Source organism: Stegodyphus dumicola, chromosome 1 (genome assembly GCF_044657685.1).
Source record: "Stegodyphus dumicola isolate Sdum_Otavi_A_Nest chromosome 1, ASM4465768v1".
Taxonomy (NCBI): domain Eukaryota; kingdom Metazoa; phylum Arthropoda; class Arachnida; order Araneae; family Eresidae; genus Stegodyphus; species Stegodyphus dumicola.
Window position 1 is genome coordinate 124,958,318 of NC_140768.1, and position 13,014 is coordinate 124,971,331.

General features: G+C 33.2%; 1 protein-coding gene across 1 annotated transcript in view; it reads right to left on the bottom strand.

Annotated features, from left to right (window-relative positions):
- Egfr (epidermal growth factor receptor) overlaps positions 1–9,843 on the bottom strand; it is a 266,434-nt gene extending 256,591 nt beyond the window's left edge. The window contains exon 1 of the mRNA XM_035359001.2: positions 9,655–9,843. Within this exon, the coding sequence (XP_035214892.2) occupies positions 9,655–9,730 (76 nt within the window). The 5' untranslated portion in view covers positions 9,731–9,843. The remainder of the gene's footprint in view (positions 1–9,654) is intronic.
- Positions 9,844–13,014: the final 3,171 nt, after the last annotated feature.

The following is a 13,014-nucleotide window of genomic DNA, read 5'->3' on the forward strand; positions in this document are numbered from 1 at the left end:
CGCGTCTAAGAGTTTTGGCGAGGAATTTTTAATATCGACAGATATGTGCATGAAGTAACATCGAAACGATACTGAATTAAATATACATACACAGAGATTTTTCCTGCTAATATTGCGTTATTTTAAGCCTTCATTGTTGTAATATAAATATCGTAAAAATAATCTCTGCAATAAAATAATTTATTCCAAGAACGTCAAACAGTAACTCACATAGTAATTCGGACACTCGTAAGTTTTGTTGAGATGTTTTGGAAGACGAAATTTCTGGTCCTATTTTCACTCCCTTGTACTAAGTAAATTTGCGAAAAATTTCGGGTATCATATTTCAACGAAAAATGCCCATTTTGATCGATCTCGAGTCAATTTAGGAGCTCTTTTTGCGTGACAAAAAGAGCTCCTCTCCGTCGACCGAATTGCTTGTACTTGAATACAAATTCTAATTTTAATCGCAAAAAATGTTTTTAACTGTGTTTGGTGTTTTAGGTTTTGTTGTATTTTACAATTTTTAATGACGTTCTAGTGAATTATATATTTCTGCCTTACCAGGAAGTGAGAACTTAACTGATTGAATGAGAAATATATCAGTAATGAAATTCGGGGAAATAGGTAAATTAAATGCAGCAAAAAATGTGTATAATTTCATAGGCCGTACAAAGACATGTGGTGTCCATATCACTGAAAATACATCACAGGAATTATCGTCTGTATTCAGAAACGATTACTTATTCAGCAAAACAATTTCACTTCTTTCATGGAATGGAACTGAACATGTTCTTGCAAAACATGTTCAGTTCCATTTCTGAAGTGAACATCGCAACAGGCTACAAATAAATGGCAAGTTCTTTCCGAAATTTTACTAGTCGCAATTTTAAAGATGATAAAAGTATTCAAAACGCTCAAAATAATTCTAGATGCAAATAAGCTTTCAACTATCATTCATGTATTAAAAAGATGGAGATTGCAAGGAACTCTTCAAAATAACCTGAACGCTGGACCACATTCCAAGCGAACACGAAGGAATCGGCAATTTGTCCAACGAAAAATCAAACAAAATCCAAGAATTAGTATTGTGAAACTTGCAGCGGATTGAGAAGAACTGCTTACAACAAAAGTTCACCCTGAAACAGTTAAGGGCCGTTCAGACCGAGGTTTATCTGACCTAACGGAGTCAGTTCCATGTGTCGACAAGCTCCGCTATACATGCAGTTCAGATTTTTCAACTTGCTGCCCTATGAGGAAAAACTAGTTTTGGAGATGGGTCGACTATGTCAGATGTTTCCGTTAGCTCAGATAAACCCGTCTGAACGGCCCTTTAGAAGAGACGTTAGGGCCCATGGGTACAATACTGGCAATCTGCGAGGAAAATATTCTTCGTTAATAAGACAACAATGAAAATAGACCTGAAATTTCGAAAATCTCTGATACGCAAAGATTTATCATATTGAAACAAACGAATCAAAATTTAATATATTTGCATGGTGATGAGACATTTGCACACATCCTCCCTGAGGGAACATAAAATGATCTTACAGGCAAGTAACCAGTTACGAACAATAAGTTGACATTTCTACACAGCCTATCAGAAACAATGAATCAGTCTTAGAACTTACTGACATGACTTTTCTTAAGTAGTGTCTTTGACTACTCTGATGGAAAAATTCTGATAACACTTTTGCTTTCACACGATTTCTCCGAAACACTCAGAACTGAAGAAGAAAAAAAATATCTGAAAGCATTCAGATTTTATACTACGCCCAAAGAGCATATTTTTTTTTTAACGTTTTGTGCCTTACCTTTATTTATTAAATATCATATTCTTCGCACCTAACACATATAAACAACAATATCACAAAATATTTAAAGAGCATATCTTCAAAATTTCCGATACACAGTCTCACGCGCTGGAGATAATTTTTTTTTTTTTTTCCTTTCCCGCATGGTGTTGCCATTGCTCGCTTTGAAATCGTTGAGTTTCTTAATCAAAAACTCAAAAACGCTTTTCAAAATATGAAATAGATAATAAAACAAATTAGTACAAATTTTGGGATTCCAGATGCCCATATTCGGGTGCAGAGGTATGTTATTCACAATTTGATGGCTCTGGGTTACCGTAGTTTTTTTCACAGTGCAGATTCTTCCTTATTTAATAGCTTTAAAAAATAATACAGGGCGATAATATTTGGTGGCAACAATTTGAAAAGTGATACGTTGTTAATATTGAACCGACACAAAATCCCATTTCGAGACTGATAGCCCCTTTGGGGCTAGTAAATAAAATTTAAATTTTTTAAGGAAATATAATTCTGTTATTTTTTACGTAGGTCGTTTTAATTGTACATACTTTTTCTACTTAAAGAAAGCTAAAAATACTGATATGTTTATATAATGCTACATGCTGTATATATATTAAAATATAATGCGGATGACAAAAAAAAGCTATTTTATTAAAAATATATTAATATTTTGGGTATAAAATAAAATAGCTAATATATTATCAAGAATATCGAAATAAGTACACAAAATTTAACGCTCATAAACCGGTTATAAAGATATTCAGCTTTAAAATGTGTTGCACTAAGGTATATTTTGATATTTTAAAAGTACCTGACTCCGTAAAGTCCATGTTAACTCGTAAAATATGTAAATATTTTGTTGAAGTCTAAATTCGTATATGTTAAACCATATAGAGATGATCTTTTACAATGTCCTTGATCTCCCAACGAACTATAATGAAATGTTAAAAAACAGAAAGTCTGAAATGATACGATTTGCGATGTTTTCAGCAGGAACATTTGCAAAAAAAGTGAAATGGTTGTTGCCACTTTTAGTAAGCCTGAATCGGGAAAACGACCGTTAAATCTGTACCCTTTCAGAAGCCTTTTATTTCTTCTTCTTTGTTTTTAGCTCAAATGGAAGACTAAAAGGCTATTAATTTTGTTTAGGCATTTTGCGTTTAAAATTTCAAATGTCCGTTTCACTTTTCAAATTGTTGCCAACAAATATTATCGCCCTGTGTTATATGTAAAGAAATTAAATAATACAGAATCTGCATAAATGTATGTATGCTTCTCGCATCGTGATAAAACAACGGTACTTAGAGCCATCAAATTTTCAATAACGTTTTCTCCCGAATGTCGGCATCTGGAAGCCCAAATTTAGAATTTGGAATTTGTTTTATTATCTATTCATATTTTTTAAAGCATTTATGAGTTTTTAATTAAGAAACTCAACGATTTCAAAGCGAGCAACTGTACGAAGGAAGAAAAAAAAATGCGAAGCGTGCGAAGGCTGTGTATCGGAAATTCTAAAGATATGCGCTTTTAAATATTTTGTGATATTGCTGTAGAATTGAATTTTATGGTTTAAATGCGAAGAACATGATATTTAATAAATAAATAGAACACACAAAACATTACAAAAACGCCCCCTTCGGGCGTATTTTAAAATCTGAAAGCTTTCAGACTTGCTTCTTTTCTTTCTTTCTTTCTTTTTTTTTTTTCTTTTCTTTTTTTTTTAATCTTTATTTTTATGCATCCGCCATTTCTACTTACCTAGCGATTTCTACAATTAACAAATTCGCTGCTCATTAAAATTTCTCTTTTTTTATATTTCTATTTGTTAGTCTAATTTGTAACTGCGTGCATTGAAACTGACGTGTCGGGAATTCCGCAGCTTCTCTCAGACGAATTTTCTCTAAGTAACGAATTTGGCTGACCTTGATCTCGCTATGGGAAATTTACGGTTCACATTTTAATCGCTGTTGATTATAAACAGTTTATTTTCATTGATGTAGAGCGTATTTCGTTTTCATAAGTTGAGGTATAAGATCGAAAAAAAATAATCTAAAAATTCTAATTGATTTATGGAGTAAATATCATAACGCAAAGTCTTTACATTAAATATTCAAGCTGTAGTTGATAGGCTTAATGTAATATTAGCTTAATGTAACGCAATGACGTTATGTTATGATAACATAATGAAATTATCATTATGTCAGTAACCTCTTTTCTCTTCCATTCCATGATCTGAAACTGGAGGCCTGCGAAGAGATTTCAGTTACATATTTGTTAGAAATGCGGTGCTGAAAGATTTCAAGATTTTTATTAATTTTAAGTCCGAGTGCATATTATTTTCATTTCCATTAAAAGCGAGTGTGAATAACGCACTAGAAAATCTAGTAATGGAGCTAATTGATTTACAATGTGATACAAACCTTATTAAAAAAATGTAATGTGCAGATTTGATTAATTTTGCCAAAAATAAATTTGACAAACGAAATACTTTTTTTTTAGCACTGGATGTGCTATTAGTTTCAAAAATCACTTTATCCGTATCACTTTTGCATTTGAATCACTTTTCAAATAGTTGCCACCGAATGTTATCTATCGCCATGTATTATTTAAAAAAATTATAAATAATGAAAAATCTGTGCGTATGTATGCATGTATGTGAAAAACGACGGCACACAGAGCCACCGAATTTTTAATGTCCGTAGTTCTCCCTACGAACAAGGGCACATTCGAATGAATTTCGAATTCATTTTTGATTTATTTCATATTTTGCGCAAATTTAATGAATTTTTGATTACCGGACTCCTCGATTTAAAATGGAAAAGGGCAACATAGTTCGAAATAAAACATTTTTATCTCCGGGGCAACAGACTGTTGCCATTTAGCAAAATGTAAGATATCTCTCAATTTTAATCAACTACACTGGTTATCATACATTAAGGAAAAATCACAAAAATAGCGATAACTCCCTCAAAAATAAGCCAATCTGTGTAAAATTTCCCAAGTAAGAGTAGCTGAGTAAAACTGCGATATACAAATTAATGCGCTGCTTTCGGAATACGTCATCTGTGAGGAGCATAAAAGTCCATGTTTGAGAGCAAGCCCACATATTTCACTGTGACAGTGACATCAGAAATCTGAGATAGCCAATTCGTAACAATGACTTTCAGGCATCATTTGCCTGCAGAACTGCGATGGAGAGCCATTGGGAGACTAGAGGCAGGACAAAGTCAAACAGAAGTGGCCAGATAGCTAAATGTGAGTCCTTCTGTGGTTCATAGACTTTGGAGGCAATTTTAAACCACAGATTCGGCATCTAAGGAGGTTCAGCCAAGGACGGCCAACTGCTACGACGAGCGCCGATGACCGATATCTGACATTATGTGCACGCAGGAATAGAACCGCTACTCCGACTCTTCTTAGATCCTCCCTTGCTGCAGCCACCGGAAGGTTCATGTCAACGTCAACTGTGCGTAGTAGGCTTCACGAAGTTGGTTTGTATGCGAAGCGACCAGCCATTTGTGTGCCGCTCAAGTCACGCCATAGGAGGGACCGTTTTCAGTGGGCACGACAACATGTCCACTGGACGCCTGATCAGTGGAGGGCGGTTCTCTTTACGGATGAGTCCAGGCTTAGTCTAGAAAGCGATAGTAGGCGTTATTTGATATGGAGAGAACCTAGAACCCGTTATCATCCGTCAAACATCCGTGAAAGAGATGCATACGGAAGGGGCAGTGTCTGTGTTTGGGGTGGCATCTCTTTGGGTGGACGCACAGACCTCCATGTCTTTCCAAGGGGAACCGTGAATGCTCAGATTTATAGAGATGACATCCTTGATGTTTATGTGCGCCCATATGCCGGGGCAATAGGTGATGCTTTCCTGTTACAGGACGACAACGAAAGACCACACAGGGCTCGCATCGTAGATGATTATCTTCAACAGGACACAATTATACGCATGGAGTGGCCAGCTCGATCCCTGGACTTGAATCCTATCGAGCACGTTTGGGTTGCTTTAGGGAGACATCTAGCTGCTCTCAATCTGCCCCCTCAGACCCTTGTCGCGCTTGCAACTGCTTTGCAAGAGCGATGGTTCTCGCTTCCTATGGAACTGATAGACCGCGTAATTGAAAGCATCACACATCGCTGTATGTGCTGTATTGCTTCTAGAGGCGATCATATTCCATATTGAAGGTACTTTTTCTATAGCAAACTGACACCTTCGATTTGTTTATTTTATACATTTGCTAATTTCTATACTACCATATTTGTCTGGTAATTTCTTTTTATGTTATTTGATACCTTACTATGTGTTGTATATTGCGGGTAAGTTTCATTAAATTCTACATGTAACTTTTTCAGTAATCGTGATTTTTCCTTAATTTATGATAACCAGTGTAGTTCGGATACTGGAAAGCAATGTATTGCCACTGTCACAAAACTCCACGCACCAGCCAGTTGCCATTCAGTAAAGCGTAAGATATTTAAATTTCAGATTTAATCTTTTTGTTACTGAGTAGCAGACTAAGTGACCGAAAAGTAATACATGCAAATTCTTAAAAATAGTTTTTCTACTTTTTATTCTGTAAAAAAAATGCATATAAATCACGAGATGTCTAATATCTGTGCGCGTCTATACTATTAAAATCGGTGCGGGTCTGTCTGTTTCTTTGTAACATCATTTCGTCCTTTACCTTGAAATATAAAAGATTTAAAAAATAAAGAAAAAAGTAAATTTGAAAAGTTTCAGATGTCAGCCTCGCACCAGAGGATTTGTTAAGGTTTTTCATGCTCTCGCTGAGTAGTACACTGCTCTTAGACTCACTCCCGTTAACACAATTTTTCTGCCTTCTTTGCACTTGCACCACATAAAATTCAAGAGCAAAATCACAAAATATTTAAAAACAATTTATGTTTAGAATTTCCGGCAGAGTATTAGGGATTGCTATATATTCTTTTTACATTGACTATACTATTTCTTTGAAAACTATTGTTTCTAAGAACTGCGTTTATTGCTTTTCAATCACTTGGTTTTCTACTCCACAGAAAGATCAAATTTGAAAGTTAAATATCATACGCTTTACTAAATGGCAACATGATGGTGCGTGGAGATAATAAGTATTCCGTTTGAGGTATCTGCTTTTCAACAGCCGAATAAAATTATTTTATTTCCGCCAGAGATAAAAATATTTTATTTCGAGCAGTGTTGCTACTTCTCGATTTTAAATAGCCGAGTTTGTTAATTAAAAATTCGTTAAATTTATGCAGAATAAATATGAAATAAATCAAAACCGAATTCGAAAGCAAAAATCTGGCTTTCGAAGTATCCATGTTCAGGTGAAGGACTACGCGTATTAAAATTTACGCAGAATAAATATGAAATAAATCAAAACCGAATTCGAAAGCAAAAATCTGGTTTTCGAAGTGTCCATGTTCGGGTGTAGGACTACGCGTATTAAAAATTCGGTGGTCATTTTCACAATGTACAGAACGTACATTTTTCATTATTGTTTTTTTAAGTACTACATGGCGATAAGATACAACGGCAACCATTTGAAAAGTGATTCGGACACAAAAGTGATACGAGTAAAAAGTGAGATTAAAGACTAACGAGCTCTCGTGTAGAATTCCCCAAAGTTCTTTTTCATTTTAGAATTAACAATTCAAATCATTTTTGCTACCCTTAACGCGATTTATATTTGTTACCATTTACAAAAATTATATTTTGAGTTCGAAATTAAATTAAACGGAATTGAACATTTTGAACATAAATTTTAAAGTCCAAAGGGGCAATTTGCACAGATGAACTATTAATTCGTTTTGGCATTTTGCGTTGATTCACTATACAGTGTCGGTTTACTTTTCAAATTGTTGCCACCAAATATTAGAGCCCTGTATTATATTTACAGAAATTAAATAATGACGAATCTGCATAAATATGTGTGTTTCTCCCAAACAACGGTACCTAGAGCCATCATTGGAATTTATTAACAAACTCGACGATTTAAAATCTTTATAAATACTTTGTGATAATGCTGTTGAATTGAATTTTATGGTTTAAGGGCGAAGAACATGATATTTAATAAATAAAGGTAACCCACAAAACGTTAAAAAAACGCCCCCTTTGGGCGTAATGTAAAATCTGAAAGCTCTCAGATTTTTTATTTTTAAATAACAAAACTCCTGCAATTTGAGTTTCAAAAGTCGGGAAATATTTATAGAATGAAGAAAAAAAAAAAAAAAAAAAAAAAAATCCATTCTGAATTTTTAGTGTAATTTAGTTTAAATAATGATTTGAAACATAAAAGTAAAAAACATTAAGAGCAGGGATGTCTGTTCGGGTGTACTCCAACTGCGCTTGTTCCTACTCCCTTTTTTTATTTTTAATTCTTTTAGGAAGAATATCATTCAATTTTATTTTCCCCGAAGAATGCCATTCAATTTAAAATTCTTCAGAATTCTGGTTCATTTTGATATTAGTAAGAAGTAATATCAAATCAGTTTTGCAACCATTTAAAGAATTTAATTTGCTGTCATTTTCTCGGATTAAACTTTACTTTCAAATAAAATTTGAAGTAGAAACTCCTTTTTTTGAAATAATACTTATTTCCTTGCCATAAGACATAATTGCTTGTTGCCACTTTCTGATACTTAAATTTAACCGTTTGAGAAATGCAAAAAATGTTTCATTAATTATAAAATGAATTAAATGATTGATTATCCAAACGATCTATATAAAATTAGAGAGCAAACTGCCGATGATTTAAAAAAAATGCCTAATTAAATTTATGTTTTTACTTCTCAAAATTTCTGTCAATTTAGGAGGAGTTCATACATAAAATGGTATAGTGGTGGAAATTCTTCTATAAGTATTGAACGTAAGACCTTCTCCTAACTACCGTTGAAATGATTTCAACAATTTTTTTCCACTTTTATTTTTAATTTCCCACTGTAAGAGGATACTGCGACAATCAAAAAAGCCCTTTACAGAAACTTTTTTGCTTCTATGGAATGAAGTTTACACTTTTTTTTTGTCAAGAATGTCTAGTGAACATTGCATTTTTAGCTTTTTTAAGTTGTAAACCTTGGTTTATTTATTGCTACTACAAATGGATTTAAAACTTCGCAATTAGTTAATTTCTGCGTCTGCGTATTTTCTTTTGTCACTAACGATTTAACTTTAGACATATTAGAAACACCTTTAATACCTTTGATTTAATACCTTTTTATAATATTCTTTTGAATTCTTCTTTCCATGCAGAAGTAATGATGGACGGTTTTTCCCTTTCCGATTAATATCGTTGCTTAAAAATTTTAATGCCATGCATTTCACAATGTATTTAAATAACGGAATAGGAATATTTCTCTTCGAAAAGCGCAAAATGTTGCATTTTGAAAGAAGAATAAATTTAAAAATAGCAAAAGATATATCTAATTTCATATAATAAACTGTTGCCAAAAATTTTTATTCCAAAACATTTTTAAAAAAAATTCTTTATCGAAATCGCTCTAAAAATGAGTAAACATCCTCCATATTTAAAATCTTTGGTTCACCTACATAAATTGCCACAAAACATTGCGTCAGGGACCGCCAATTTGGGAAGACAGGCCTAAAGCACAAATTCTAAAAACATTAACAAGTGGAATACTTCCCCAAAAAAATTCACAGCAGTTCGAAACGTGTATAAAGTGAGAGACAAAAACTCAACTCTTAGCCAATTTAAGAAAACTCCACACCCCTCGGCTTCGGGCAAAAATTAACACAAAAAGGAAAACAAAAACAACGCTTCACGTGGGTAAACACGCGTGAAAAAAGAAAAACATCGCCCAAATATTAAACAAAACAAATAGGTTAAAATCTTACCTTTTTCATCCCGAATTGAAAAAACGGCAGATGCAAAGAGAAGGAATAATATTGCAGACGATATTTTTGTATCCATTCCGAAAAATTTTTCGAATAAACCTGTTAGAATCACTCCATGTTATGTCACAATTCATGCAGACAGAAGGCAGACACGCGTCTTGTTCGAATCCTACTTACGCAATGGTACACTCGCCTCGGAGCGTCTTCTCGCTACCTCCCACGGAGCTATGGGAGCTTGAGGCGCTTTCTATTGGTCGCTCCCTCGCCCGAAAGTCTTGTTAGACAGGGTTGCCATATTTAGCGCAGTTATCTTTTTTTGTGTGTTTAAAAAAAGCATTTTCATTCGTGCATTGTGTTTTTACCTTGACGAATGAGCAAAAAATAAATAAAATGATAAATAAAAATGTTTTTCAAAGCGAACAAAAATTTACGTATCTAGAAAAGTTACCATTAAAAATATTTTTTTAATTAAAAAATATTTAAAATTGGCTTATTTTTAATTAAAAATAAAATAATCAGCTTCCAGTTCTTTTCAAGGTTCGCAAACTATTGAAACTGTAAGAACAACACTCGTTTCTATTTTTTTTTTTTTTTTTTTTTTTTTGTTACTAAAAAGAGTTTTTCCAAAATTTGAGTTGAAAGGTGTTTAACGATTTTCTAGAAGAGGAAGTGAAAGATATGATGAAAAGGGAGCAAAAATTTTGAATTCTTCTTCAAGATTCGAGGGCTACTGACGTGTGCCACAGCAATGTTCTTTTCTAATTCTATGGAACGTCAATAAAACTAATTTTTCTATTCGGTTAAAATGTTAACGATTTTTACTTTCTTGTACGAAGTAATGTAATCACGAAAAATTTTGGGTATCATATTTCAACAGAAATATCAATTTTGAGTGCTTTCGAATCCATCTGAACGATTATTTTGAACGATTACGACATCTGTACGTACGAACAGAATAAAGGATTCTTTTACAAAAAGGATTGTCAAACGGATTTAAAATGGATTCAGAAGGAATTTTTTCGTACGTATACCCATATATATGTATCTCGAATAACTCAACAACTATTACCCGTTAGACGTTGAAATTTTGTCTATGGAATTGCTATAGCATCTAGTTCTGCATCTCCCTTTCTTTGTTGAAAATCGGCAGCACCAAGCATGCATATATATGTATGTTAAATATATAATATGTAAGATATAGCAAAATACGATAGCTGCTTTAAAAAATACTTAGCGACTTAAACTAACGATTCTTAGATTTGGTGCTCTCCCCCTAAATTCTTCTGTTCTCCCAAATTCGAGATCCTTCTATGTTATGGAACAACCTCAAATTAACCAATCTACAATTACATTAGACTTAGTATAAATACTGCTGGCGAATTAATTACGTCATTCTTCCTTTCCCTAACTGTTGTTATGTCAACATCGCATCGCGTTACCTTTGCCTAACTGCCTACGTTATTTCTTTTTAAAAGCCAATGTACATAGAAATTTATCATATTTCATTATGATTGAATCATAGAAATGTATCAGATTTCATTATGATTGAATAAATATCTAACGAGATGATTTCATAAGCATGGAAATAAAGACTGGGAATTCGTCTAATTCATTTTTGTGTCGGCGTCATCTGATATATATATACATATCCACCCTCTTACCAGACTCAGTGAGCTCTGTTTTTTAATTCTTATACGCTGGTAAATTGTACAATTTTTTGCCTTAAGAATGAGTCAGTTACGTTCATTTGTTCTTATGTTCAGGTTAAAGATTTTATGCCTTTAATTAACCTTCATGACAGTTTTAAAAGTGGGGCTAGGCCTAATGTGGCGGCTACTTGTTTACATTTGAAACTATTAGCAGTATGGTAAATTAGTCAATTGGTGCACAAACTTCAGTGCAGTTTTGCCCATTGGGAAAAGCGGTTAAATTAAAATTTTTGAGCACTTGCTCGTTGACCGAATTGCTTCTTTTTGTGCAAAAACTCTAGTTTTAATTCCAAAAATTATTTTTGCAGATGTTTTTATAATTGGATTTGGTGCTTTAGATTTTTCTGTATTTTACAATAATTTAATGAAGATGTTTTGAGGTTTTATTTAATTTTGCCTTGCTGCGAAGGGAGAACTGAATGGACTGAATGAGAAATAGTATATCGCTAATGAAATTTGAGGAAATAAGTTTAAATAAAGAGCAACAGTAAATGTTATAATTTAATAGTTGTAATTTAATATTATAATTTAATAGGCAAAGGAAGTCGTGTGCTGTACACATCAGATTTTTTAGATTCGGAACCGAAAGACTTGAATTATGAAAACAGCGAAAAATTTTGAAATATCAAATCTTTTCCCAAAATTCTGGGACCACAAAATTTGCGACAATACCTTTTCTTTTTAATAAACATAAAAAAGTTTTGATTTAAAATGTTTATTGGTACTTTAGATTAGGATTCGAAAGACTGGAATCTCGAACCTTTTCCCACCTTCTGTGGGCCATAACATTTGCAACAATAACTTTCTCTTTTAATAAACGTGGAAAAGTTTTCATATTGAACGTTTAACGGTACTTTAGATCAGGGTTCCGCAACCGGTGTGCCGCGACACACTGGTGTGCCATGAGTAGGATATAGGTGTGCCGCAATCAAATACATGTATTTGACATTTTGCAATTTTTTATCATGTATTTAATACACAATGACAATTTTTTTCCCTTAATAATGTCTATTTTAAATGTTTTTATATATTTCACTGTTGTTCTGTGTGGTTCTGTGTGTGATTGTAAGTGTGTCAGCATTTGAATTTTTTCGGCACTTCCTTGATAACTCGGAACTCTTTGGTGTGCCACGAAATTCCAGAAAGATTTTTTGTGCGTCGCAGGTGAGAAAAGGTTGCGGAGCACTGCTTTAGATTACGATTCAAAAGATTCGAATGACTAAAACAAAAGTGAGAAAATGTTTGAATCTCGAATATTTTCCAAAATTGTTGTCGCAGAATTTGCAACAATAATTTCCTTTTCTAATGAACGACAAAAAGTTTTGATTAAAATATTTCAAAGTACAGTAGAACTCCAATTATTCCAATCAACTGAGACAGAACAACTGGCGGCCATTGCTTGTTTACATTTGAAACAGCAGAGTAGTGGATTTGTTGCCAATCTAGAGAAACGTAGCTTCGCAACAACAAAGATAACGCATTCATTTATTATTGCCAATTAAATCATGCTTAATTCTTTCTGGAATTATTTCGAGGAAATAAGTGTTTAAGATTTACTTCGTAATTTTTAATATAGATATTTTGAGTTTTTATGTATTTTTGCCTTCTCGTAAAGTGAGAACTGAATTAATTGAATGAGAAATACTCAATC